The sequence below is a fragment of the Rhinolophus sinicus genome, chromosome 18 (assembly GCF_057876585.1).
Source record: "Rhinolophus sinicus isolate RSI-liver-muscle chromosome 18, RSI-T2T, whole genome shotgun sequence".
NCBI lineage: Eukaryota > Metazoa > Chordata > Mammalia > Chiroptera > Rhinolophidae > Rhinolophus > Rhinolophus sinicus.
In genome coordinates, this window is record NC_142518.1 from 43,699,868 (window position 1) to 43,723,647 (window position 23,780).

The window sequence follows — 23,780 nt, forward strand, 5'->3', positions numbered from 1 at the left end:
AGCACTTACCTATTAAAACAGTTCAAGTAAAATGTATGGCCAGGTAGGGGAACTGGATCACTCAGACATTGTTGGCGGGCATGTGAAATGATACAATCACTCTGGAAAACAGTTTGACAGTTCCTTGAAAAACTAAATATACAATTATCATACAACCCAGCAATGGTAGTCTTGATCATTTATCCTAGAGAAATGAAAATATAGTCACACTAAAACTTGTACAGGGATATTCACAGCTGCTTTATTCATAATTGCAAATCTGGAATCAGCCCAGGTGTCCTTCAATGGACATTGTTTAGCATTTAAGTGCATGGTGATAATAAAGAACAGAACAACTTTAGTTGGCTTTATTACTATTTTTTTCATTCTCTATGCACAAGGTACCCCCTTATTGTCTGCACCCAGGATGGACTGCTCCCACTGCCCTGCTGAGAGGTAACAATAGTACCATCAAAGCCTTCATTGACACTGTTGTTCTTCCAGTAAAGCATGGGCCAGGCTACCCCCAGAGAAACTGACTTTAGAAATAGCAAATAGAGGCTATTTCTTAAACCCATCTTCATAACTTGGTTTTCTTTCCGTAAACAGGAGTCTTGGCCCTTCTGCCAGTTAGTCATGGTCTCTAGTCCTTGCTATTTCTTGTCACAGTGGACAATTGAAAAAGGCTTCAGAACACCTTGGATAGAGGCTGACTTGGTGACATCCATCCTCCCCAGGAACAGAAAATACCAATGGTGCTTTGAGGAAGGCTTTGTGCCTATGATTTTCCACCTCCAGGCAGCACTTGACTGTGACCCCAAGTGAAACACCTTTGGTTTATTTTTACTTAATCTGATATCGCAGTGTCTCCTGCATGACATCATGGGGTCCTGTAAGTAGAATTAGGTATGGAGTGAGGATTAGGTAAAAAGGCACTCATCCAAGCAGGGAAAATATACTATGCTGATTTCTATGAAATGTCAATGGGAGAGACCTCTCACCCTGATCTCATTTAGTAGTAGTAGTTGCTGACATCTTAATTGAATTGGTTACAAATGAGGGAGGCTTGGCCCAGCCCTATAAAATGTCATTATTTATATAGACATTGTGAGGAGGCTTATGCTAATGATTATTATTATAATCTTAGTAACCAGCAATATATCTTGCCACTCATGCCAGTATATGTACACACACACACACACACACACACACACACACACACACACACACACAAAAGAAAACACACCCTTCTCACTGTAGGCTCTTTATAACAAAGTTCAAACCATTGTGGTAAAGGAGATAACCAGAGCAGAAGAGTTAGAGTGGGAGGGAAGGGTACTATCATTCGTAGACTGCTCGCCATGTGCCACATACTCTACTTGGGGACTTTATGTGTCTTAGGTCATTTGACACTTAACATAGCCTGTAAAGTAGGTGCTATTATTATTCCTGTGCTACTGTGAGGAAGTGAAGTGAGAGGGCTGAGAGAAGTGAGGTAATCAGATTATGTTACTGTCCTGCTGCTTAAAATTCTGCAACGATTATTACCCTGTCCCCAGAGGATAAACATCCTAACTCCTCATCCCAATCTCCAGGCTGTGTTCTGGCAACCTCTCTAGTTTCTTCTGAGGCCCCTCTCCGTCTTGCACTGGATTCTCTAGCCACACTGACCTTTGTTCAGTTCCTCTAATGTGCCATGTTCTTTTCTGCTCCCGGGCCATTGCTCATGTTAGTCTCTGCCTGGACTGCTCTCCTCTGTGTCTACCTGCATTCTCCAGCTACCTCCTACTCATTCTCCAGGTGTTAGCATACTCATAGATGTCACATCCTCAAGTCTCAGGGAAGTTTCCAACGACTGCCCCCTTTATTCTACAATGTCCCTCAGACTGTTAGATCCCTTTGTCGTGGCCTTCTGTTGCATTCTGCGTCTTATCCCTACTCATCACATAGTTTTACATGTAACAGTGTATTCAGGATCTTTGTCCTCATTGGATGAAGCTTCCTGTCATAGACTATTCTCTGCTTTATCCCTAGCACGTAGTACAGTGCCTGGCACATGATACATGTTCCATAAATACAGAGGATGCCAAAAAAAGTATACACATTTTAAGATGACATCTCTTTAAATGTGTATACATTTTTTGGCACCCCTGGTATTTGTCGAATGAATATTTGTTTAAGATATCTTTAATTGTTACATAATAGATCCTCAATATAAACTATAAATTAAACTATAAATATAGTTATTATTGTCCAACGGCAAATACCTAGTCAGGGGCAGAACCAGGATTTACACCCAGGTCTAAATCTAAAGCCCATGTTCCTGTCACAATTTGGCTTTGCCTGCAGAAATGGATTCTAGGCTCAGCACTGCCGCAACCTGGCTATATGACTTGGGGTAAGACACTATATCACTCTGAATCTCAATTTTCCCATTTGTAAATTGGGGTATGGATAGGCAAAGTCCAGATTGTTCTTCATGTAATCGAGAGGAGGAGAATAGAAGTCTAGATAGGAAAGGCTCTAAATAGTTACTTAATTGAGCAATACAAAATCAGTATCATCCCTCTGCAAGACAGTTAAACAGGTATGCCAAGAACCCTCAGTATGTTTATGCCCTTAGCCTGGGTAACCCCACTCAGGCAATGTAGAGTAAAGGGTGGTGTTAGAGAATCCTGGCCTTAAGTCCTAACATCCCTTTTGCTAGCTCTGTGGTCTTGGGCAAGTTAATACCCTGCACCTCAATTTTCTTCCTTATAACTGGTATAACAACATCTATATTTTTACCCTTTTCTAAGATAAAAACAATAACATGAAAGTAAATTTTTCAATATAGAATGAAAGATTTCTCCCATGATCCTAGCCACACAATTTTTCTGTGGTTCTGTGCCACTGAGGGCCACCTCTTGAGTCAGAAGCCACAGGCAATACTGAGAAAGGAGAGAGAAACTGAAGACAGAAGCAGGCTGTGGTTTGAGGCCAGAATCTAGGGAGTGGAGCAAGAGCCCCCATGGTATGGGATGGAACAGATGAGAAAGCCAGCTACTGAGGCAGAAAAAAGGAGATACCAAATCTGAGTAATGGATAATGGCTAGGTTATTTCCTTAGAATAAATTCCCAGGTATGGGATTACTGAGTCAGAGGGGATGCAATTGGGATATAACAACCAGAAACAGGTTTTACTTTTCTAAGAAATGAGTTACAGTTCTTTTCCCCTTCCGTTTCTGGAACTGATGAGTGGACCTACAGAGCTGTGCTGTCCAATATGAGAGTCATTAACCACATGTGGCTGTTTAAATTTAAAATTTGATGAATTAAAATTAAATAAAATTCAAAATTCAGTTCCTCAGTTGCACTAGCCACATTTCAAGTGTTCACTAACTACATGTGCCTAGTGACTACTGTATCAGAAAGTATAGATACTGTTCATTTCCATCATTGTCGAAAATTTATTGGATAGTGCTGCTCTAGAGTTTCTCAAGAGGTCATGGATGGTATCTGGGGTGGGAGCTAAAACCTGTCCAGTGTTTGCAAATGCCCCATAAAGGAGCAAAATTATATCCATTTGAGACCCAAGAGCTTTTATCTTAGAAAAAAGAATCTCCTAACTTTTTTGGGATGGCTACAGGTTGGTTCTATTTGGAGAGAGGGAAGCTTAGAACAATGGCTTAGAAAGATAGCCCTGGCTCAGAGTGTAACTCTATACTTCATTCCCATTTTCCTCCCATCTCCTGTTGGTCTGTATCCTGGTTTTGGGGAATTGCAGGAACAAGACCCTGCAGATGGAGAAGATCAAGGCCCGTTTGAAAGCTGAGTTTGAGGCCCTTGAATCAGAGGAGAGACACCTGAAGGAATACAAGCAGGAGATGGACCTCCTGCTACAGGAGAAGATGGCCCATGTGGAGGAACTCCGACTGATCCATGCTGATATCAATGTGGTACGTGGCTGGCTGCCTGAAGTCTATCTCTGGGCCCTTTGAGGAATAAATAATACCATGTTTCCCCGAAAATAAGACCTAGCCAGACAATCAGCTCTAATGTGTTTTTTCGAGCAAAAATTAATATAGACCTGATCTTATATTAATTTTTGCTCGAAAAAACACATTAGAGCTGATTGTCTGGCTAGGTCTTATTTTCGGGGAAGCACGGTAGCCTTTCCTTAAGATGTGGCTGTGGCAGCTTTGGGGAGTAGACATCAGGCTATGGTGGAGTTGAAGTATCCAGGAGTTCTGAGATCCAGCCCTGGTGCTTTTACTGATTGACTATATATCACTGGAAAAGTCCCTTTTTCTCTCTGGACCTCATTTCCCCTTTCTGTACTATGAGAGGGACTCAGTCATATCTAAGGTCTCTTTCAGCTCTGATATCCTTATTCTGAGAGTCTGGGAGTTAGGAGCTAGCCTTGGTGAAAAGCAGAGCAGGCAGCTACCTCTGGGGTCTAGTCTAAAGGGTTTCAAATCTTCTAACTGGGCCAAACAAATCATCTCTGCCCCCCTGCCAAAGTGGGGCCACTCATTACAGTCTCTCTTTTGGAGATTCTTGGAACATGGGGAATGAACTGTCTGCTAAGGCGGTAAGTTCCCAACTTTTTGGAGTTGCTCAAGCAGAGTCTGAGTGATTACCTGTCTGGGCTGTGGTATTGATGATTCCTTCACCCAGACAGACGTTGGAGGTGCTGACCTATAAGGTCTTTTCCAGTTCTTAGCCTATGACAATCGGAAGTCTTTTTTTAAAAACTACATTTGAGTGAGTTAAGTTTCTATTCTCAGGAAACTCATTTCTGTGGCATTACTTATTTCCTGATTTTGCCAGGCCTAGAATTTTTTTAAAGAAAATATAAATGCAATTTGGGCAGTAGGTATTTGGGATTTTCTGTGTCATAAGATCACAGGATTCCAGGGTCTCATGGGGAGTTGGCAGTTCTGCTGCCAGATAACCTAAGGATACAGAGCCAATGAAATGAACAAGATATTAGCCACAGAGGGGCTGAGAATCTAGGCCATTGGATCTCAAACTTCAACATACATGAGAGTCACCTGGAGGTCCTGTTAAAATAGATTGTTGGACTCCACCCTAGAGTTTCTGATTCCGTATGGCTGGGGTGGTACCTGAGAATTTACATTCCTAATGAGTTCCCAGGTGATGCTGATGCTGCTGATCTGGTGACCACATTTTGAAAAACATTGATCTAAAAGAAAAGCCACTGGCTTGGGAGGCAGAAGCCCTGAGTTTTTATCTAGTCTTTGTCCCTAAGAAGTATTTCTCTGAGGAGGTTTCTTCTCTGAGTCTCAATTCCCTGATCTGTAAAATGGTGGTGGGGTACACTAAATGAGCTCTAAAGGCCATCCCAGCTCTAAGATGCTGTATTTGAATAATTGCCATTTATTGTCTTTATTCTGTGTTAGTCCCTGTACTGAGAACTTTGTAAGAATTCAATCATTGAATCCTCACCAAGGATTCACCAAGGTAGGCACTATTATTATAACCATTATACAGGTGAAAAAACAGGCTTGACAAGAGTCACATAGAATACATAGCAGATTGAGGACTTGACTATATATTGGTATGACTCTGGAGATTGTGCTATCATCTACTCACGTGTACAGCTTCATCAAATATCATGGAGTCTTTTCTCTGTGCTTAACTCACTCTGTGTTCCAGATGGAAAATACCATCAAACAGTCTGAGAATGACCTAAACAAGCTGCTGGAGTCTACCCGGCGGCTACATGATGAGTATAAGCCACTAAAGGAACACGTGGATGCCCTGCGCATGACTCTGGGCCTGCAGAGGCTCCCTGACCTATGTGAAGAGGAGGAAAAGCTCTCATTGGAGTAAGTTGCCTGTCCCTGTAACATACGCACCACACACATATATGCACAGGAACATACATAGAGCCTGGTCTGAATGTCAGGGTACCCAGTCCTGGCCCCAGGCCTGTCAGTAGCTAACTCATTGCATGACTTTGGGCATGCCTCTGTGCTGGGTTGTTAAACCAGAAGGAGGATGATTAGACTTGAATTACTAGATGGCTTTTAAAATTCTTTGTGCAATTTTAACAATACAAGACTATGTCTATGACTCTGTGTGTGTGTGTGTGTGTGTGTGTGTGTCATGCAGGGAGGCCTGCTGGGTCTCTGCTCCCGCTCCCCACACAAGAACGCAGGATATGGTGAGGCCAAAAAGGAACACCCACGGAGCCATAGGTAGGGGAGTCATACCACTATATTCTCTCTGGCGGCACTATACTCTCACTGGAGGCTAGATCCATACTGTCCGCAAACCGCCATCCACACTTGCCAGCCCAGCCGCCATCTTCTTGCTAGCCCCCATTCTCTCTCTCTCTTCTCTCTCCTAGCATAGCCACAGCAGTTATATTGTGGCCAATGGCTCACTGGTTACAGCTGACGGCCAACTAGCCACAGCTGATGGCCATGCAATCACAGTTGGCCATTTACTACCTGAGCCAGCACCTGTCTATGTGAGGCCGAGAGCCTGGAAACTGCTTTCTGGGGCTCTGCCCCCACAGTGTGTGTGTGTGTGTGTGTGTGGTGTGTCTGTATATGTATATAGCTCTCAAGAGGTCACTTCCCAAGTGAAGGCCTAGAAGGGATGTCCAGAAACTTTTGAAAACACAGAAGGCAGAGCTTTCGTGGTCTCTAGGGTCTAGCCTGGCACTTCATCTTAAGACCCAGAGTTAAGAACTAGGCTCACCTTACAGAGAGACAGTTAAGTTCAGTCGAAGGAACTTCCTTAAGATAGAGCAGGCTGCCTGTGGAAGTGGTGAGTTTCTTATTTCTAGAGGTATGTCAACAGAAGCCTGAGGACAGACACTTAATAGAAATACTGCAAAGGAACGTAGGATGGATGGTAGGCGAATGCCTTTCGAGGAATTTGCTAGCCTTGGAATTTCTTTATTTTCTGGATCTGTCAGAGCCAAGGAGCAGGAAGATTACCAGCAGACAATGGGTCTGGTACCCAGGGAGAAGAACCTTGTGCTGGGGAGGGTGCAGGAATTCTCTATAATGAGCCACAGCCCAACCCCCTTGGTTCTGTGGCATAGAGTCCTTAAGAGGGGCAGGTTCTCCTTGTTTTCAGAATGATCCAGCTAATGTCTCTCATCTCCAAAGTTACTTTGAGAAGCAGAAAGCAGAGTGGCAGACAGAGCCTCAGGAGCCCCCCATACCTGAGTCCCTGGCCGCTGCAGCCGCTGCCGCTCAACAACTTCAAGTGGCTAGGAAGCAGGACACTCGGCAGACAGCCACCTTCAGGCAGCAGCCCCCACCTATGAAGGTGAGTGAGCTGGGTAGTGACTGTGGAAGAAGCAAGTTACCCTTAAGTAGCCCTCCATGGTTTGGGAGTATAGGCTTTACTTATCTGGGGCTTTTCTAAAACAGTCTTTGCTTGGGACACAGAGGAAGGGGTGTGGTGTCTGTGCTGGGTTGGACCCGCTGGTTTTGTTGCCTACATTCCCAGAGAAGTTAGAATGCAGGAAGACTGGCAAGCTCTGCTAAAATATAATTTTCAGAAAGTTAGAAACATGATTCTTACAAATACAGAGGGTTCCCAAAAAAATGTATACACATTTTAAGAAAGCAAAAAGGTGTATTAAAATTGCAATACTCAAAAAATTCCATTGAGTGATGTCATTAAAATGGCGGCGTGAAGTGAGCCTCTGGAAATGCAATATAGAATTGTACACCTGAAATCTGTGTAACTTTACTAACAATTATCACCCCAATAAATTGAAAAAAAAATTTTTTTAAAAATTGTAATACTCAATATATATCAATAACCAAAGATGAATACAAGTATTGTGTATACATTTTTTGGCACCTCTGGTATATAGTAAGCATGTATCATTAAAGTGGGAGCTGGTGTTATTGCAAAATTTGTTCCAAGAGCACTTGAGGAACAGATAATTGTACAATCATGAAAGGAAAAGAATGCTGAAATAGTTTGCAAAGTTAAATACAGACCTGGTTAATGTCGTACAGGCCAAATCTGTAACTGTAGTGATTGTCTTGTCTTCACCACAGAAGTAATTTACATCTCTAATGGGCAAAAAGCATTTGTAGTTTATCAGCATAAATCACAGAGTCTGGGCCCTGATCAATAGTAAATAGTTAAACAAAAGGACATGCTCCTAGAGTAGGGTCAGCAAACTAGAGCCCACGGGCCAAGTCTGAACTGCTCCCTGTTTTTATAAAGTTTTGTTGGTCCACTCGCATGCCCGTTTATGAATCGTCTATAGATTCTTTCATGTAAAACAGTTAGTGTTGAGTAGTTACAAGTAAGACCATATGACCTGAAAAGTCTGAAATATTTACTCTTTTGTCCTTTACAGAAAAAGTTTACTGATAGATATCCTAGAGAATTGATACTTGAGTGGGCTATTAAACCATGCTGTAGTATAATGCTAAATGGATACGTAATTCTCATTTTGCCTTATTTCCAAGTTTTGGATATTTTCCTTCAATACCCCTTTTTGACCCTCACTCCCTTATATCCTTTACATCCCTTACATCCAGCACTGATCTCTCTACTTAGGTCTCACTTACTGATTACTGCTCCTTCCTGTCGGGAAAATCACAATTGCTTTCTGGACCTCTGGGGATCAGAAGGCTGAAGTACAGCCTAGAAAAATCTGACTGACAAAAAAAATCTTTCTTTGTCTTGTGTACCCCACCAGGCCTGCTTGTCATGTCATCAGCAAATTCATCGGAATGCACCTATATGCCCTCTGTGCAAAGCCAAGAGTCGGTCCCGGAACCCCAAAAAGCCAAAACGGAAGCAGGATGAATGAAGAGAGGAACAACACATAGATCTCTGCTGCTCATAACCCCTCCTCTTGTTCAGTGATTAATGTCCTGATGTGAAACAACCCTTCCCCACCTCTACCAAATCTCCCATTTAATGTGATAGAAGCACAACCCCTCTCTCACTTTTCTTTCTTTCTGCTCTTGGGGTTTCTGTTTAGGAAGAGATGTGGTTCAGGTGCTAATGACAGTGTGTCTGATGATCCCTTCTCTGCCTCCCAATTTCAACCCTTGCCCTTGTTTGGAGCTAAGGCAAGGGCAGAAGGCCCAAATGTGATTCTCAGTTTCTTGTGCCTGAGGCCTGGGACCTAAGGTCTAAGGGTTGGGGGAAGGCCCATTTTTTGTTTCATGTAAAGGTTCCAGTCTGCCACCTCCCTGTACTTTTGCTTTAGGCTCTGAAAGGACAACAGTCATCTTACTGGCTTTTACAGTAGGCTTATATATGTATTTCCCCTACTCTCATCTCATCCTCAAGGCCCAGAGGTAGCTTGGACAAGCCCTCCTCTTTATACTCATTTTGGAGGCCTGGCTGTTATAGAGTTCATCACCCTACCTCCACCCCAAGTCTCCCAGATATTCGAAAGTTCTCATGTACCAGGCTGTGTGTCTGGGGATCCTGAGATCTACAGGTCTTTCTCCCATAGCCCTTGTTTTTACAAATTAGTAGTAGAAGTTCCCCCACAAAATTAGGGAGCTGGAGCTACACCCACTCCATGAGTTCTGCCTAACTTGCTGCCTAAGTCATTGGGCTGAGGGCTCTGCAGTCGGGGCTGCCTTAGGCTGAGAGGGGCCCCAGGCTGATAACAGTTGCCTTTTGTTCAAAACCGTTACTCTGGTACTTACTCAATGGTAAATCTTAGGGTTTAGAGGAGTGGGTTGAGATTCATGTGAGTGCCAGTTACTTTACACATGCGAGTGGATGGGACTTCCCCTCCATTCATCCCTCCTTCTCTTGGGTCTTCCCTCTTCTACAAGGCAGCCTCAGCTCAGGTCAGCTGCTGGCCACCTCCTCTCCTGTGGATTGTGCAGGCGGGCTTTCCTCCCAAAGGAAAAAGGCAGCAGGCTCCCCAGGCCCTGCAGGTCTTTATTCCACCAAAGCCAGATCTCTAGTAAAGTCACCCTCTGACTTAAGGGACAGGGATGGGGTTGGCTGACCAAAAAAGTTTTAGCTCCAGGTTTCAGTCCCTGGCTGGGGAAGGAGAGATATTTTTCCTTACTTCCTTAACTGCAGTTGTAAGTTGCCACAGTGTCTGTGTGTTCATAATATGAGATTCCTCTGCTCTTCGAAAGTAAGAGTGTTATGTCTGTACAAATCCTTTTCAATAAACATTTGTTCATTGGAGTAAATGCTGACTGAGTGCCTATAAGTACCAGGTAATAGAAAAGATGTAATGCCCTTTCTCCTTCTGGGTAGCTTTTGATTCTTCTTCACTTCACCCTACAAATGAGGAAACCAGGCACATCAATGCACAATAATTTATCTTACTATTATAATTTCCATTTATTCAGTACTTACTCTGTGCCAGATCTCTATGCAAGATGCTTTGTATAAATGATTGCATTTGCTCTTCAAAACAACCTTTCAAGCTAAGTATTCTTATTGCCATTTCCAAAAAAAGTAAACTGAAGTTCAGAGAAGTTCAATAGTTCGTCCATAGTTAAACAAACAGCTAGTAAGAGAAGATTCAGGATTTGAACTTAGGTTGTCTGGTTTCAGACCATTTTTCCCCCTACTTTTTCTGCATAATCATTTTTCTTTAAACTTTTCTCCCTTTTGGGATGCTTTGATGATAGGGGTAGTTGAAATAACTCCAAAGTAGAAATCAAGGACTAGGGATATAGTGGCTGATGTAAAGACCTGGTTCCCTGTAGAGATACAATAGGGAACATTGTATCTCTGGAAGGGCCATTCCAGGTTCAGAGCTCCTCCTAGGGTGGACTGGGGTTTCCATTAACACTGTTGTGGTCCGACAGCTCCCCCTGTCCAGTCCTGCTTCCTTCTCTTCTGCGACTGTCCATCCCAAGGGCTCCCTAATTCATATCCTGTACATTAAACTGTCCTAGTGCTTCCCAGGAAGCCAACAGCTGAAAAAAAAATTGTGCCTCAGTGTCCTCATATGGATAAGGGGGTAAATAATAGTAACTACTTCTGGGGCTATTGTAATACCAAGCACATAGTAAGCACTCAATAAGTATGAATTTCCTTCTTCCCCTTGTGCCTCTGGCATCAAGGAGATTGAATGACCAGTCAAAAGAAGTACTGTTCATCTTACCTCACATTATTCTATCACCCCAGATTTTGCTCAGGTACAAGCCTGCTTTTGAGGTGGCCCAGTCTCACTCTGGGCAAAGGGAAGATGTTCAGCTGTGTGACTTGGAGTACACCTTACCATGTACAGACCTCTGTAGGTCCCTGTAAAGTATAGGAGGAGCGGTTATTGCTGTGCATATGTGGCACACTGGAGGTCAGATCTGTCAATTTTATTGCGGCACCACTAGCCAGCAGTTATTTCCCAGGAACACTTCTGAATAGCAAGGGAACAATTCATGTCTTGAACAGCTAAACCTGCCAGCCACTGGGTGGGGTGTACTATCTCATTTAGTTTTTCCAGTTCACTTATGTATTGTGAAACAAACCACCCCAAAACTCAGTGGCTTAAAACAATCTCCATTTGTTTGCTCATGATTCTGCAATTTGGGCAGGACTTGCTGGGAATGGCTTATTTCTATTCCATGTGGTTTTACCTCAGACAGCTTAGCTGGGGCTGAAGGATCCAAGCTGTTTGTACTCTCATATCTGGCACCTCAGCTGAGGTGGCTGAAACAGCTGTGGGCTGACTGGGCCCCCCACCTCACTTCATAGTATTTTCTTTCTCCATTTAGCCTCTCTCCAAGTAAGGTAGTCAGGTATTCTTTTTTTTTTAACCTGGCAGCAGGCTTCCACAAGGATGAAAATCAAAGCTGCAAGGCCTTTTGTGGCATAAGACCCAAAGTCATACAGCAACACTGCTGCTGTACTCTTGGTCAAAGCAAGTCATAGAGCCAGCCCAGATTTAAGGAGTGGGGCAAAGAGACTCTGCTTCTTGATGGGAGGAGCTGCATGCTTGTCAGAGATGGGAAAAATTGTTGGCCATATTTGTAGACAGTCTATCACATCTTTCAGCTACCTTATAAGGAAAGTGTTACGTGTCTCCATTTTTACAGATGGTAAAACTGAGGCTCAAAAAGGGTAAAGTAATTGCCCAACTAATAACTAGGAAGGGGCAAAGCCAGGAGTCAGACCCAGGTTTTTATGCCTATAGCCTGTGTTCCGTCTAAGTTCAGTGCTGCAGGTAAGTCCCAGACCTGGTTAAGAGAGAATAAAAGAAGGGACGAGAAACAAATACAGAATGAAAGAAGACAAGTGAGTGATGGAGAGAGAGGGAAGGGCGGAAGGGAAGGGTATAATAGGGAAGGGACTACCCTCATGTAGGGCCTCCCATAGAGGAAAAGCTGATAGCTGTGGGTCATGGTTCCTCTCCAGAACTACAAAACAGGCTCTGCTGCCACCTGCCATTGAGTCTGTTTAATGATTATGAAAGACACAGGTCCCTCCCGGGAATGAGGCAGGAACACTTTTTGCTTGTGGCTGTGGAGGAAAGACCATCCCCAAACAAGAATTCCCATTAGGCCAGCTATGCTCCTGTGCACTTCAGTGGTTTCTGTACTGCATAGCACAGGGAAATGACACTGACCCAGGAGCCTGTTCTCAGGTTCAAATCCCAAATTCTTTATTTGTTAGCAAGTTATCAAACTTCTACCTCCAGTTCCTTCATCTAAAAATTGGAGAGAATACCTGCTGTGGGGTTTCAGTGAAAATGTTAAAAACAAAGAAGGGGAGGATCACCATTCAATGGATGCCCATAATTTAGTTCTTTCACAGACTTCATCACATATGGCAGGCAGCATAGTGTAGTGGCTAAGAGCACGGATACTAAAGTTAGAGCGTCTGGGTTCAACCCTCAGCAATGCCATTTACTAACTGTGACCTTTGGTAGGCGCATTAACTTTTTTTCTCAGTGTTATATTAGTTTCACGTATACAGCATAGGAGTTAGACAGTTATATAATTTATGAACTGATCCTCTGACTAGTACCCACATCACATTCACTATACGTAGTTATATTCCTTATGCTGTACTTTATATCCCTGTGACTATTTCATAACTACCAATTGGGAGTTATAAAAGAATTTACTTCATTGGACTGTTATGAGGATAAAATGAGATAAAATTTATAAAGTGCACATAGCATTATGTGAGTGTTGATAAAGTAAACAAATCAAATCTTAGCAATACTCAGTGTCATCAACTTGAGATGAGAAAATTGAGGCTGGTAGAAGTCAAGTGCCTTCAAATTTGGGTCTGACTACTAAACCACAAAAATGCTTAAAAGAGTTACTGATGTCTGCAGTTTATTTTGAAATGCATCAAAATTTAGGTGCATTGATGGATGAATAGAAGGAGAGATGTATGATAAAATACAGTAAAATGCTAATTGTAGAATCCAGGTGGGGGTGTATGGGTGTTACATATAACATTTGCTGTGTAGTTAAATGTTTTCATAATAAAATATTGGGGAGATAAAATATCTATCTGGGGGGCGGCCGGATGGCTCAGTTGGTTAGAGCGTGAGCTCTCAACAGCAAGGTTGCCAGTTCAATTCCCGTATGGGATGGTGGGCTGTGCCCCTGCAGCTAAAGATTGAAAATGGCGCCTTCCACAACTAGGCTAAAGGACAACTTGGAGCTGATGGGCCCTGGAGAAACACACTGTTCCCCAGTATTCCCAAATTAAAAAAAAAAAAATTCTATCTGGTAATGTTACTCCTTTGCCTAAAAGCCTTGGTTTGTTCCTTAGCATACCCATTTTATAATGTGACCTCTTGTAAAATCAGCATAGCATTTCACTGATCCCAGTGGAACTAGCAAAGCACCAGGGAGAACAGATGATAATGGAGTAAAAGTCTACAGCTCTGCGCTCCCACTTATGGTGAACTTGTTCCAGTTTTCCCAGGACTGTTCTGGTTTTAGAACTGAAAGTCCTGCATCCTGGGAAACCCCTCACTCCTAGGCAAACTGGGATGGTTGGTCACCCTACTGCACTTTTGGGCCCAGCTGTGCTAGTAGTTCTAAGGGCAGCTGTCACCTATTGTTTCTAATCCATGCCATACCATGCTCAGGGGCTCTGGGTAGACGGTTTGATATCTGGCCCTGACCTATTTACTCTGCCATCTGGGCAGACGTTGCCTACTGCTGGTAATGGGGTGCACCTGTTACAGAACCTTCCCCACATTACTATTGTTCGGACTGAGCCCAAGTTGTTCCAAGATTTGTGCCTGAGAAGCTGCAAGCCCAAAGAACACATCAAGTGGCTGAGTGTGAGTGTGGGGACAGAGCCAGGAGTATAGTTTCCAGGCTCTCGCCCTCACATGGAAAAGTGCTCACTCGAGTAGTAAATAGCCATCAACTGTGATTAGATGGCCATCAGCTGTAACCAGTGAGCCATTGGGCGCTAACATAACTGCCGTGGCTATGCTAGCAGTAAATGGGGGCTAGCAAGAAGATGGTGGCTGAGCTACTAAGAGCTATTGCAGTTAGCACGGTGGATTGCAGCTAACAAGTGAGGTTGGTTGGCAGAGAAAAGTGAACGGCAGGTTGTGGATAGTGTGGCTCCTGCTTTCCTGTGTCTCCAACCTAGCCGCCAGCGAGACTATAGTGGTATGACTCCCCTATCTATGGCTCCGTGGGTGTTCCTTTTGGGCCTCACCATATCCTGCGTTCTTATGTGGGGAGCAGGAGCTGAGACCCCACATGACAACATACACGACAGTGAAACATAGGTTTATTGAGACTTACAGAGTGGGAAGAGTTTCAGGTGGTGGCCTGCTGGAGTGGTAGTGCTCTGCACACAGGCAGAGAAGAATTGAGATTATATAGATACAGCAAAGCACATTCCGTGAGAAAAACCACCTGGCAGGCCCTGCTGGTCTGGTCTCATGCACACAGCGTTCCCATGGAATTGGGAGACCTTGACTGCCTGCTAGCTTATGTGACTGGGCTAGGTCTCTTCAGCTGTGCACACCCAGTATGGTGGCAGTTATGCCTGCTCCCTTCTCCATATATCACTGCAGTCCTAGCCTTTTGAACTTGAAATCCCATACTCCTAATGTTTACAAGGGCACTGAGACACTGCCCTTGATCTCTGGGTCCTACTGCCAACCCTGATTCCAGACATTCTTTCACATCCTGACCAAATAACAGCAATACCCACCAGGAGACATCTGGATTCCATCCAGAAAGGAGAAGGGATGTCTCCACAGCAGGCAGCTGGCTATATTTGTCCAAAAGGAGCAAGGAACAGATACTCATACATGGCAGCACCTGGGAAAACTGAAGAGCCAGCCTGGGGGAGCCGAAAGATAAACATGGCTGCTAATGTGTTTTCAAGAGAAGCCTACAGAGAAGTGCATCCTTCTACTACTACCTAATACTACTCTGGCAGGGCACCTACATCCCTTGAAAATATTGCTTGCCAGGACTTTAGATGGCTCTGTATTTAGCCTGATGCCTTCTAATATATTTCCCCCTGTGACAAATGCATTGGGATGAAGACAGATCTGAAAGAGTCAAAGTATAGTAGCTTCTCTTTATTGAGTGAGCATTTGCTATGATCCAGGCACTGAAATACGTGCTTCACACAAAGCGCACATTTAACCCTTATAGCAGTCTGAAAAGATACATGCTATTCTGAAGCACCAAGTGGTTAGGTTTGTTGCCAAGGTTGCAGAGTGCTCCTGGATACAATCTCCATGAACTTAATAACAAATTTGAGTGTCATCCTAAAGCCATAGCAGGACTGGGCAGTGATGATACAATGGAAAGTACTGTTCAGTGCCCTCTTCATCTCTTATCTAGCCTGTCAACCACAACCCAGGAATAGTCAGAGCCTACAAAGAATGCCTCAACAGTTATACTTTTTTTTTTATGAATAGAGATTATTTTGAAGTGTGCTACAGAAATTGGCCTTGGTACAGGATTTTTTAAAAAAGGACATTCTTCCTTTTTGTTTTTGTTGGTAGAGTGGAGAAGACCGTGCAATTTTCCTATAACCACTTGGTTCTTTTCCTCTGTTATGGAGACAATTTCCCAAGAGAGGAGCAACACTCATGGGAGTCGTAGCAAGGAAGAAAAACTTTACTGGTCCCAGGAAAAATGATGCGTTCTTCACTCTCCTCCTGATGAAAGGAAATTATGGTTCCATTACTGATTTAAGAAGCTGTCTTTCACAAATGTGGCAAATTTATATCTGTAAGAAATTTAGCTCTTAGTTTTCTGTCCTGGGGAGAGATTTACTTTTCACTGATCACTTCAAGGACAAGAGTACCAATTCTTCAAGACTCACAAACCTGCCCAACTATATTTCTTTTCTTCAAGGATAGAATGGTCATAAGCAAACTAGCAATAATATTTTAAAACTTTATGTAATATTGCTGTATGCCAAGCCCCAGTCTAAAAAGTTATACATATCAACACATTTAATTCCCATAAAACCTTATAAGGCAAGTACTATTATTATTCCCATTTCATAGAGCAAGAAATTGAAAAAAGTTAGGCATCTGCCCAAGGTCACAAAGAGAGTAAAAAACGCAAATGTCATAGAATTCTCACACTTACTAGACTATAGAATACTATTTCTTTCTTGACACCATCAATAATGCCTTATAAAGACACATATTATGATTAAAGTTATATGAAATAGCCCCCAAAGAAGCAAGTAAAGAGAGACAGAAATATGTTGAGACAGAAAAGTTGATGAGTTGTCACCCAGGGATAGAACAGAGAATAACTGTAAATGGGCACGAGGTTTCTTTCCAAGGTGATAAAAATGTTCTAAAATTAGATTGCAATGATGGTTCTACAACTCTGAATATACAAAATATTATTGACTTGTCTCCTTAAATGTACATGAATTGGATACTTTATAGGCAACTTTTATTATAGATAAGTTATATCTCAATAAAACTCTTTAAAAAAGTTTAATTAGTACATTTTATCCCAACCACTGTACAAGAGAAGGTAGCACAGTAGTTCTTCCCTGATCATGATGGAGATGTTCTTGAAAAATTTCAATAGGTAAAATCAAAGTGTAACAATTTTACACTTTATTGAAGTAAGGAGAGTTACAGGGAAGAAAGTATGACTGTGATTTCATCCCTTTCTCTGGATGAATAAACAGTTGGGAAACATGTCAAAAAGTGTGGTGCATGTATGCATGAAAAGACACCAATGCTATTTTATACAGATTGTTTTAAGAAGTTGTAATAATAGATATTTTACTATTAATTTGTATTTACCACTCCCTAGTCCCTAGAAATATTCTTCTCCCACTTTCTACATGAAGTTTGTAACTGTGTTTTGTGTTGTTTAAGATAACATGCAAACTAAAAGGTATCTTTCCTGTGTTGTGATTCTTCCACTAAATGTTCTACCTCAACAAAGGAACAAGACAAACAAACAAAGAAACAAAAGTGACAGACACAGACAACAGTCCAGTGGTTACCAGAGGGCAAGGGGGTGGGGGAGTGGCAAAAGAAGGAAAAGGGGGTCAAATATATGGTGATGGAAGGAGAACTGACTCCGGGAGGTGAACACACAATGCAACATACAGATGATATATTACAGAATTGTCAATAGTTATACTTAATGGCTGTAAGCTTGGTCTACCTGTCTTACCACTGATGAATCTGTAAGTATAAGTGGCTGCTGTTTTCCATTCCACACCAATGGTGGCATTTACCCCTGCTACTACTCCATCCCACAGCACACCACCAGCAGCCTGCCAGTACTTACATAAGCAGCATAGCCTCAAAAATTTCTGTAAGACCCATTGCAGTTTATAGGTAAATTTTATAAAACCAACACTCATCCCTGAACACCAGAGAAGACAATCTCCCTGCAGAGGTCATCTTTATCACACCCACTCTGCAAATACTGAAAAACAGTTACTAAGGAAACAAACCCCATGGCATTCTATTTTTAGCTGCCAATATCATGAAGACTGGCTTATCTGCTACTGCTGCTCTTCCACCTGGCTTGCCTAGAGCACAGCCCTCTTCTAGCCCTGTGCCCAGCCCCAGCTAATTTAGATGTAGAACTGTAAAGCAGAATGGAAGAAATCTGATCTTACACTAGCACCGTAGTCAGCCCCAATTTCTGGTTCAGTAAAAAGTTAGGGGTGACATGAAAGCTTGTGAAAAAACCACCTTCCATCTCAAGAATACCTAAGAACCTATTAAATTCCTTCATTAATAAATCCATGAAAATCCAGGGCCAGCCCCTAGCAGGGAATAACATGTGTGTGTTGGAGATAGGGGTGCTCTATCTTTGCTATGATCATTTAAGCCAACTGGAGGAATGCACAAACTAGGCACCCCATGCCTCATAAATGCTTCTAGACTGTTTATGACAAGCCTCTGCAGCATCCCCTACTTGTTTGTGACCTACATTGGCTTCAATTTCATCCCTTTGGGACACAAATTCTTGGCTCTTGACCTTGATTCTACTTCTAGTCTTCCTTGGGTCTTGGGGTTTGAAGTTATTGAGCAATGCTAGGACCTCAGCTCATCCTCTGACATGCTGCCTTGGTGCTTTGTACTCTGCTTGTGGCCTCTCTAAATACAACTTTGATCTCAGTCACTAGACTTTGTAGACAAGCTGGGCCAGTCCTGGCCTTGTCTTATGAGGGGAATGTTAATCAAACACCCACTGCTTTCCCCTTCCCCTGCCCTGCTTCCCATCATGCCAAGCACTGACCCAGACAAACAGTGGTACAGTTCTGGCTGGAAATACCCAATATGTCTCAACCCTTCCCCTGACTGACTCTCTGCTTTGTCAATTAGTGGCAGGGGGATAGAAGCTGGTAGACATTCAGGTTGATTCTAGGTCTTGCCCTGGAAAAAAATCTCCCCCCTGTACCCAAGTAGGCAACTCTAGAAACCCTCTAAACTCCCTTTGAATTTCCCCAGAAGCATTCTGCAGGATGGGTCACGATCAACCACAATTGTGGAGGAGGTATTGAGTGAAGTGGGAGAACCTAAGGCTATGCTGGAATGCCAGCTGAAGAGTGATTACTGCAAGGTTAATGAGGTTTCTTAATGCATTTACTTAGTCCATCTTCTAAATGTTCATTTAGACACTCATCCTTCTCTTACTGAAGTTCAGGGTTGGAGGAAGAAGAGAAGAAAACCCAGTTTCAGTTTTGCCTGAGAGCCTGAGAATACGAAAGGAATTCAACCAACCTAGGGCTTTAGCAGACTCTACTATGTTATCCAACCAGCTTGATCAACTTTAGCATGAAGAAACTCAGCAGCTGTTCCCACCCAACAAGGAGAGCGAACCTCAACACACCTTAAAGCTTCAAAAATAAATTCAATAATCCCTGTATGATCCCACTCAAATTCCTGTAACTTTCCAGACATTAGATCCTGATTCTTACATAGGTGATCCCTTATTAGATTCGAGCTAGGAATTTAAAGCTGGAAAGATACTTAGAGTCATTTAGTCTAACTGATCCTTGTACTAATGGGAATGTTAAACCCAGAGAGAGGAAGGGACTGACACAAGGTCATAAATCTATTGCAGAGGCAGAGCTAGAACCGAGGTCTCCTCCTGAGTACCAGCCTATTACAGGTTCCTGATGCCACTTTTGTCCTGACATCTAAACAACCAGCTGTCCTTCTACTAGATCCCCTCTTCTCTGGTGCATCCCTAAACGGTCCTGTTCCCAACATGACCAAAGGAAGCCTCTGGCCGTTGTTGCTGCATGCCAGTGAGCTGTGATGGGGAGTCTGGCATAAAGGAGCTCAGCCCCATGGGACAAGCCAACTATGCTTTTGGGGAAATCCAGCCCCATATATCATCTAAGAAGACTGAGGCTGAACGAACCCCTTCCAGGGACGGGATGGTCTTTATTGTCTGAGGCACATCTCTTAAGAAAAGGCAATGGTTCCCTCCAGTTACCGATCAAAGCCTGTCATGCGGGGGACCCTGCTCGCTACGCCATTTGTCATGCAGGAGACCCTGCTCGCTGCGCCATTTGTCGTGCGGGACAGCCTGCGGGGTCTCTGGTCCCGCTCCCCACATAACGCAGGATATGGTGAGGCCAAAAAGGAACACCCACGGAGCCATAGATGGGGGAGTCATACCACTATATTCTCTCTGGCGGCACTATACTCTCACTGGAGGCTGGATCCACACGGTCCGCAAACCGCCATCCACACTTGCCAGCCCAGCCACCATCTTCTTGCTAGCCCCCGTTCTCTCTCTTTCTCCTTCTCCCTCTCTGCTAGCGTAGCCACAGCAGTTATATTGTGGCCAATGGCTCACTGGTTACAGCTGACGGCCAACTAGCCACAGCTGATGGCCATGCAACCACAGTTGGCCATTTACTACCTGAGCCAGCACCTGTCTATGTGAGGCCGAGAGCCTGGAAACTACTTTCTGAGGCTCTGCCCCCACACTCCACCCCTACAGGCTCTCGCCTCACAATCTACGCGACAAGCGTCTTCCGCGAGGGGCCCTGTGCGAGGAGCCTGGGGGTGAATGCAATATCCTGGACATAGCCAGGCTCTCTGGGCACAGCCAGGGTTTCTCAGGGCACCACCAGTGCTTCTGGGCACGGCCAGACTTCCTGGACTTCTTAGGGTACCACCTGTCTTCCCAGACACAGCCAGGGTTTCTCAGGGCACCACCAGTGCTTCTGGGCACGGCCAGACTTCCTGGACTTCTTAGGGTACCACCTGTCTTCCCAGACACAGCCAGGGTTTCTCAGGGCACCACCAGTGCTTCTGGGCACAGCCAGACTTCCTGGACTTCTTAGGGTACCACCTGTCTTCCCGGACACAGCCAGGGTTTCTCAGGGCACTGCCACTCTCTCTGGGAACAGCCCGACTTCCTGGGCACAGCCAGGGTATCTCAGGGCTCAGCCAGACTTCCTGGACTCAGCCAGGTCTCTCAGTGCACTGCCACTCTCTGTGGGCACAGCCACACTTCCTGGATACAGCCAGGGCTCTCAGGGCACTGCTACTCTCTCTGGGCCTCTCAGGGTACCCTGCTGGAACAACAGCGACTCACAATCAAGGTGCTTACATATTCTCAATGGCGGCCAGTCAAGACACAAAAGCAAATATCCCCCAGTTCCACTAACAACAGTTCCCAAAGAAACAGTCAAGCGGTCCATTAAATTAGGGATGGAAGGCAATTCCCCATAGTCCATAGTCATTCACCAGGGCTGTCCTGGGGGTGAGGGACGACCTTGACCTCACCCTTATCTCCCACGGAGGACTCAGCAAGCGTTACCTCCTGGGACTATAAGTCCTGCATCCGGGCTGCCTGAGCAGGAACTTCCCGGCCCACAGGGCTGCACCACCAGTACTTCTCTGGCCTGTGCTGGTTGGGGAACCGTCCACATCTTTCCACCTCTCCACGGGGCTCCATCTCTCCAGCAGCTGCATGGCTTTTCCTGTGCTGGTGGGAGAAACGTCCACATCCTCCCACCCCTCCACGGGGGTCCAGCTCTCCGGCAGCTGCTCCTCCTGGTCTTCCTCAGACTGGGTGTTCACACGCACAAACTGCTCCACCGTCCTTTGGAGAGCTTTGGCCGGCACCATACCCTGCTCGCTGCGCCATTTGTCATGCGGGGGACCCTGCTCGCTGCACCATCTTTCAGGCGGGGTGGCCTGCGGGGTCTCTGCTCCCGCTCCCCATACAAGAATGCAGGATATGGTGAGGCCAAAAAGGAACACCCACGGAGCCATAGATGGGTGAGTCATACCACTATATTCTCTCTGGCAGCACTATACTCTCACTGGAGGCTGGATCCACACTGTCCGCAAACCACCATCCACGCTTGCCAGCCCAGCCGCCATCTTCTTGCTAGCCCCCATTCTTTCTCTCTCCTCTCCTTCTCTTTCTCTCTGCTAGCGTAGCCACAGCAGTTATATTGTGGCCAATGGCTCACTGGTTACAGCTGACGGCCAACTAGCCACAGCTGATGGCCATGCAACCAGAGTTGGCCATTTACTACCTGAGCCAGCACCTATCTATGTGAGGCCGAGAGCCTGGAAACTACTTTCTGAGGCTCTGCCCCCACAAAGCCTGTTGGACCTTCTGTGCTTCATCCATCTGAACTCCCAATTCCCAGATCTGTCCACACCCAAAGCACTCTGTCGTGCGGGAGACCCTGCTCGCTGCGCCATTTGTCATGCAAGGCAGTCTGCGGGGTCTCTGGTTCCGCTCCCCACATAAGAACGCAGGACATGGTGAGGCCAAAAAGGAACACCCACGGAGCCATAGATAGGGGAGTCATACCACTATACTCTCGCTGGCGGCTGGGTTGGAGACACAGGAAGCAGGAGCCACAGAATCTGCAATCCACACTCTGCCACACTCCACAGCTTGTTAGCTCAGCCACTATCTTCTTGCTAACCCCCATTTTCTGCTAGCATAGCCACAGCAGTTATATTAGTGGTCAATGTCTCACTGGTTACAGCTGACGGCCAACTAGCCACAGCTGATGGCCATCCAATCACAATTGATGGCCATTTACTTCCTGAGCCAGCACCTGTCTATGTGAGGCTGCGAGCATGGAAACTGCACTCCTGGCTCTGTCCCCACATTCCACCCCTACAGGGCCTTGCCTCACAATCTACTCAACAAGCGTCTTCCACGAGGGGCCCTGTGCGAGGAGCCTGGAGGTGAATACAATATCCTGGGCACAGCCAGGGTTTCTCAGGGCACCACCAGTTCTTTTGGGCACAGCCAAACTTCCTGGGCTTCTTAGGGTACCACCGGTCACCCCAGGCACAGCCAAGGCCTCTTAGGGTACTGCCATTCTCTCTGGGCACAGCCAGACTTCCTGGACTCAGCCAGGGCTCTCAGGGCACTGCCACTCTCTCTGGGCACAGCCAGACTTCCTGGACTCAGCCAGGGCTCTCAGGGCACTGCCACTCTCTCTGGGCTCAGCCAGACTTCCTGGACACAGCCAGGGCCTCTCACATATTCTCCACAGTGGCCTGTCAAGACACAAAAGCAACATCTGCCAGTTCCACTACATGGTGGTACGTTCCCAAGCAAACAGTCAAGTGGTCCATTAAATTAGGGATGGAAGGCAATTCCTCATAGTCCATTGTCATTTGCCAGGGCTGTCCTGGGGGTGAGGGATGACCTTGACCTCACCCTCATCTCCCACGGAGGACTCAGCAAGCATTTCCTCCTAGGACAAGTCCTGCATCCAGGCAGCCTCAGCAAGCACTTCTCAGCCCACAGGACCGCAACCACCTTTGCTTTCTCCGGCCTATGCTGGATGGGGAACCGTCCACATCTTTCCACCCCTCCACAGGGCTCCAGCTCTCCAGCAGCTGCTCCTCCTGGTCTTCCTGAGACTGAGTGTTCATATGCACAAACTGCTCCACCACCCTTTGGGGAGCTTTGGCTGGCACCATACCCTGATCGCTGCGCCATTTGTCGTGCGGGAGACCCTGCTCGCTGCGCCATTTGTTGTGGGGGGCGGCCTGCAGGGTCTCTGCACCCGCTCCCCACATAAGAACGCAGGACATGGTGAGGCCAAAAAGGAACACCCAGGGAGCCATAGATAGGGGAGCCATACTACTATATTCTCGCTGGCGGCCGGGTTGGAGACACAGGAAGCAGGAGCCACAGAATCCTCAATCCACACTCCGCCACACGCTCTACCTCTGAAATCTTATGACTCCATTTTCCCTTTCTGCCTCCACACCTCTACCATGTTTACCAGTCTCCTTCTTCTTTCTCTTAGTTCTTCCGGCCAAGCTACTTCTGGACCTCACAGAGGCCCCAGGCCTGGGACCCTCACCTGGACCATCTACCCCATCCTGCCTTACTTCTCCAGCCTAGACCTCCTGGTCC

General features: G+C 45.3%; 1 protein-coding gene across 3 annotated transcripts in view; it reads left to right on the plus strand.

Moving 5' to 3' along the window:
* Positions 1–10,145, plus strand: part of ZC4H2 (zinc finger C4H2-type containing) — a 33,709-nt gene extending 23,564 nt beyond the window's left edge. The window contains exons 2-6 of one of the 3 annotated variants that reach the window (XM_074323561.1): positions 381–435; positions 3,746–3,917; positions 5,641–5,813; positions 7,110–7,272; positions 8,672–10,145. In XM_074323561.1, coding sequence (XP_074179662.1) covers positions 407–435; positions 3,746–3,917; positions 5,641–5,813; positions 7,110–7,272; positions 8,672–8,785 — 651 coding nt within the window. In that variant the 5' untranslated portion in view covers positions 381–406 and the 3' untranslated portion in view covers positions 8,786–10,145. The remainder of the gene's footprint in view (positions 1–380; positions 436–3,745; positions 3,918–5,640; positions 5,814–7,109; positions 7,273–8,671) is intronic. The other 2 variants (XM_019718869.3, XM_019718870.3) reach the window with 2 other exon arrangements.
* The last annotated feature ends 13,635 nt before the right edge of the window (positions 10,146–23,780 follow it).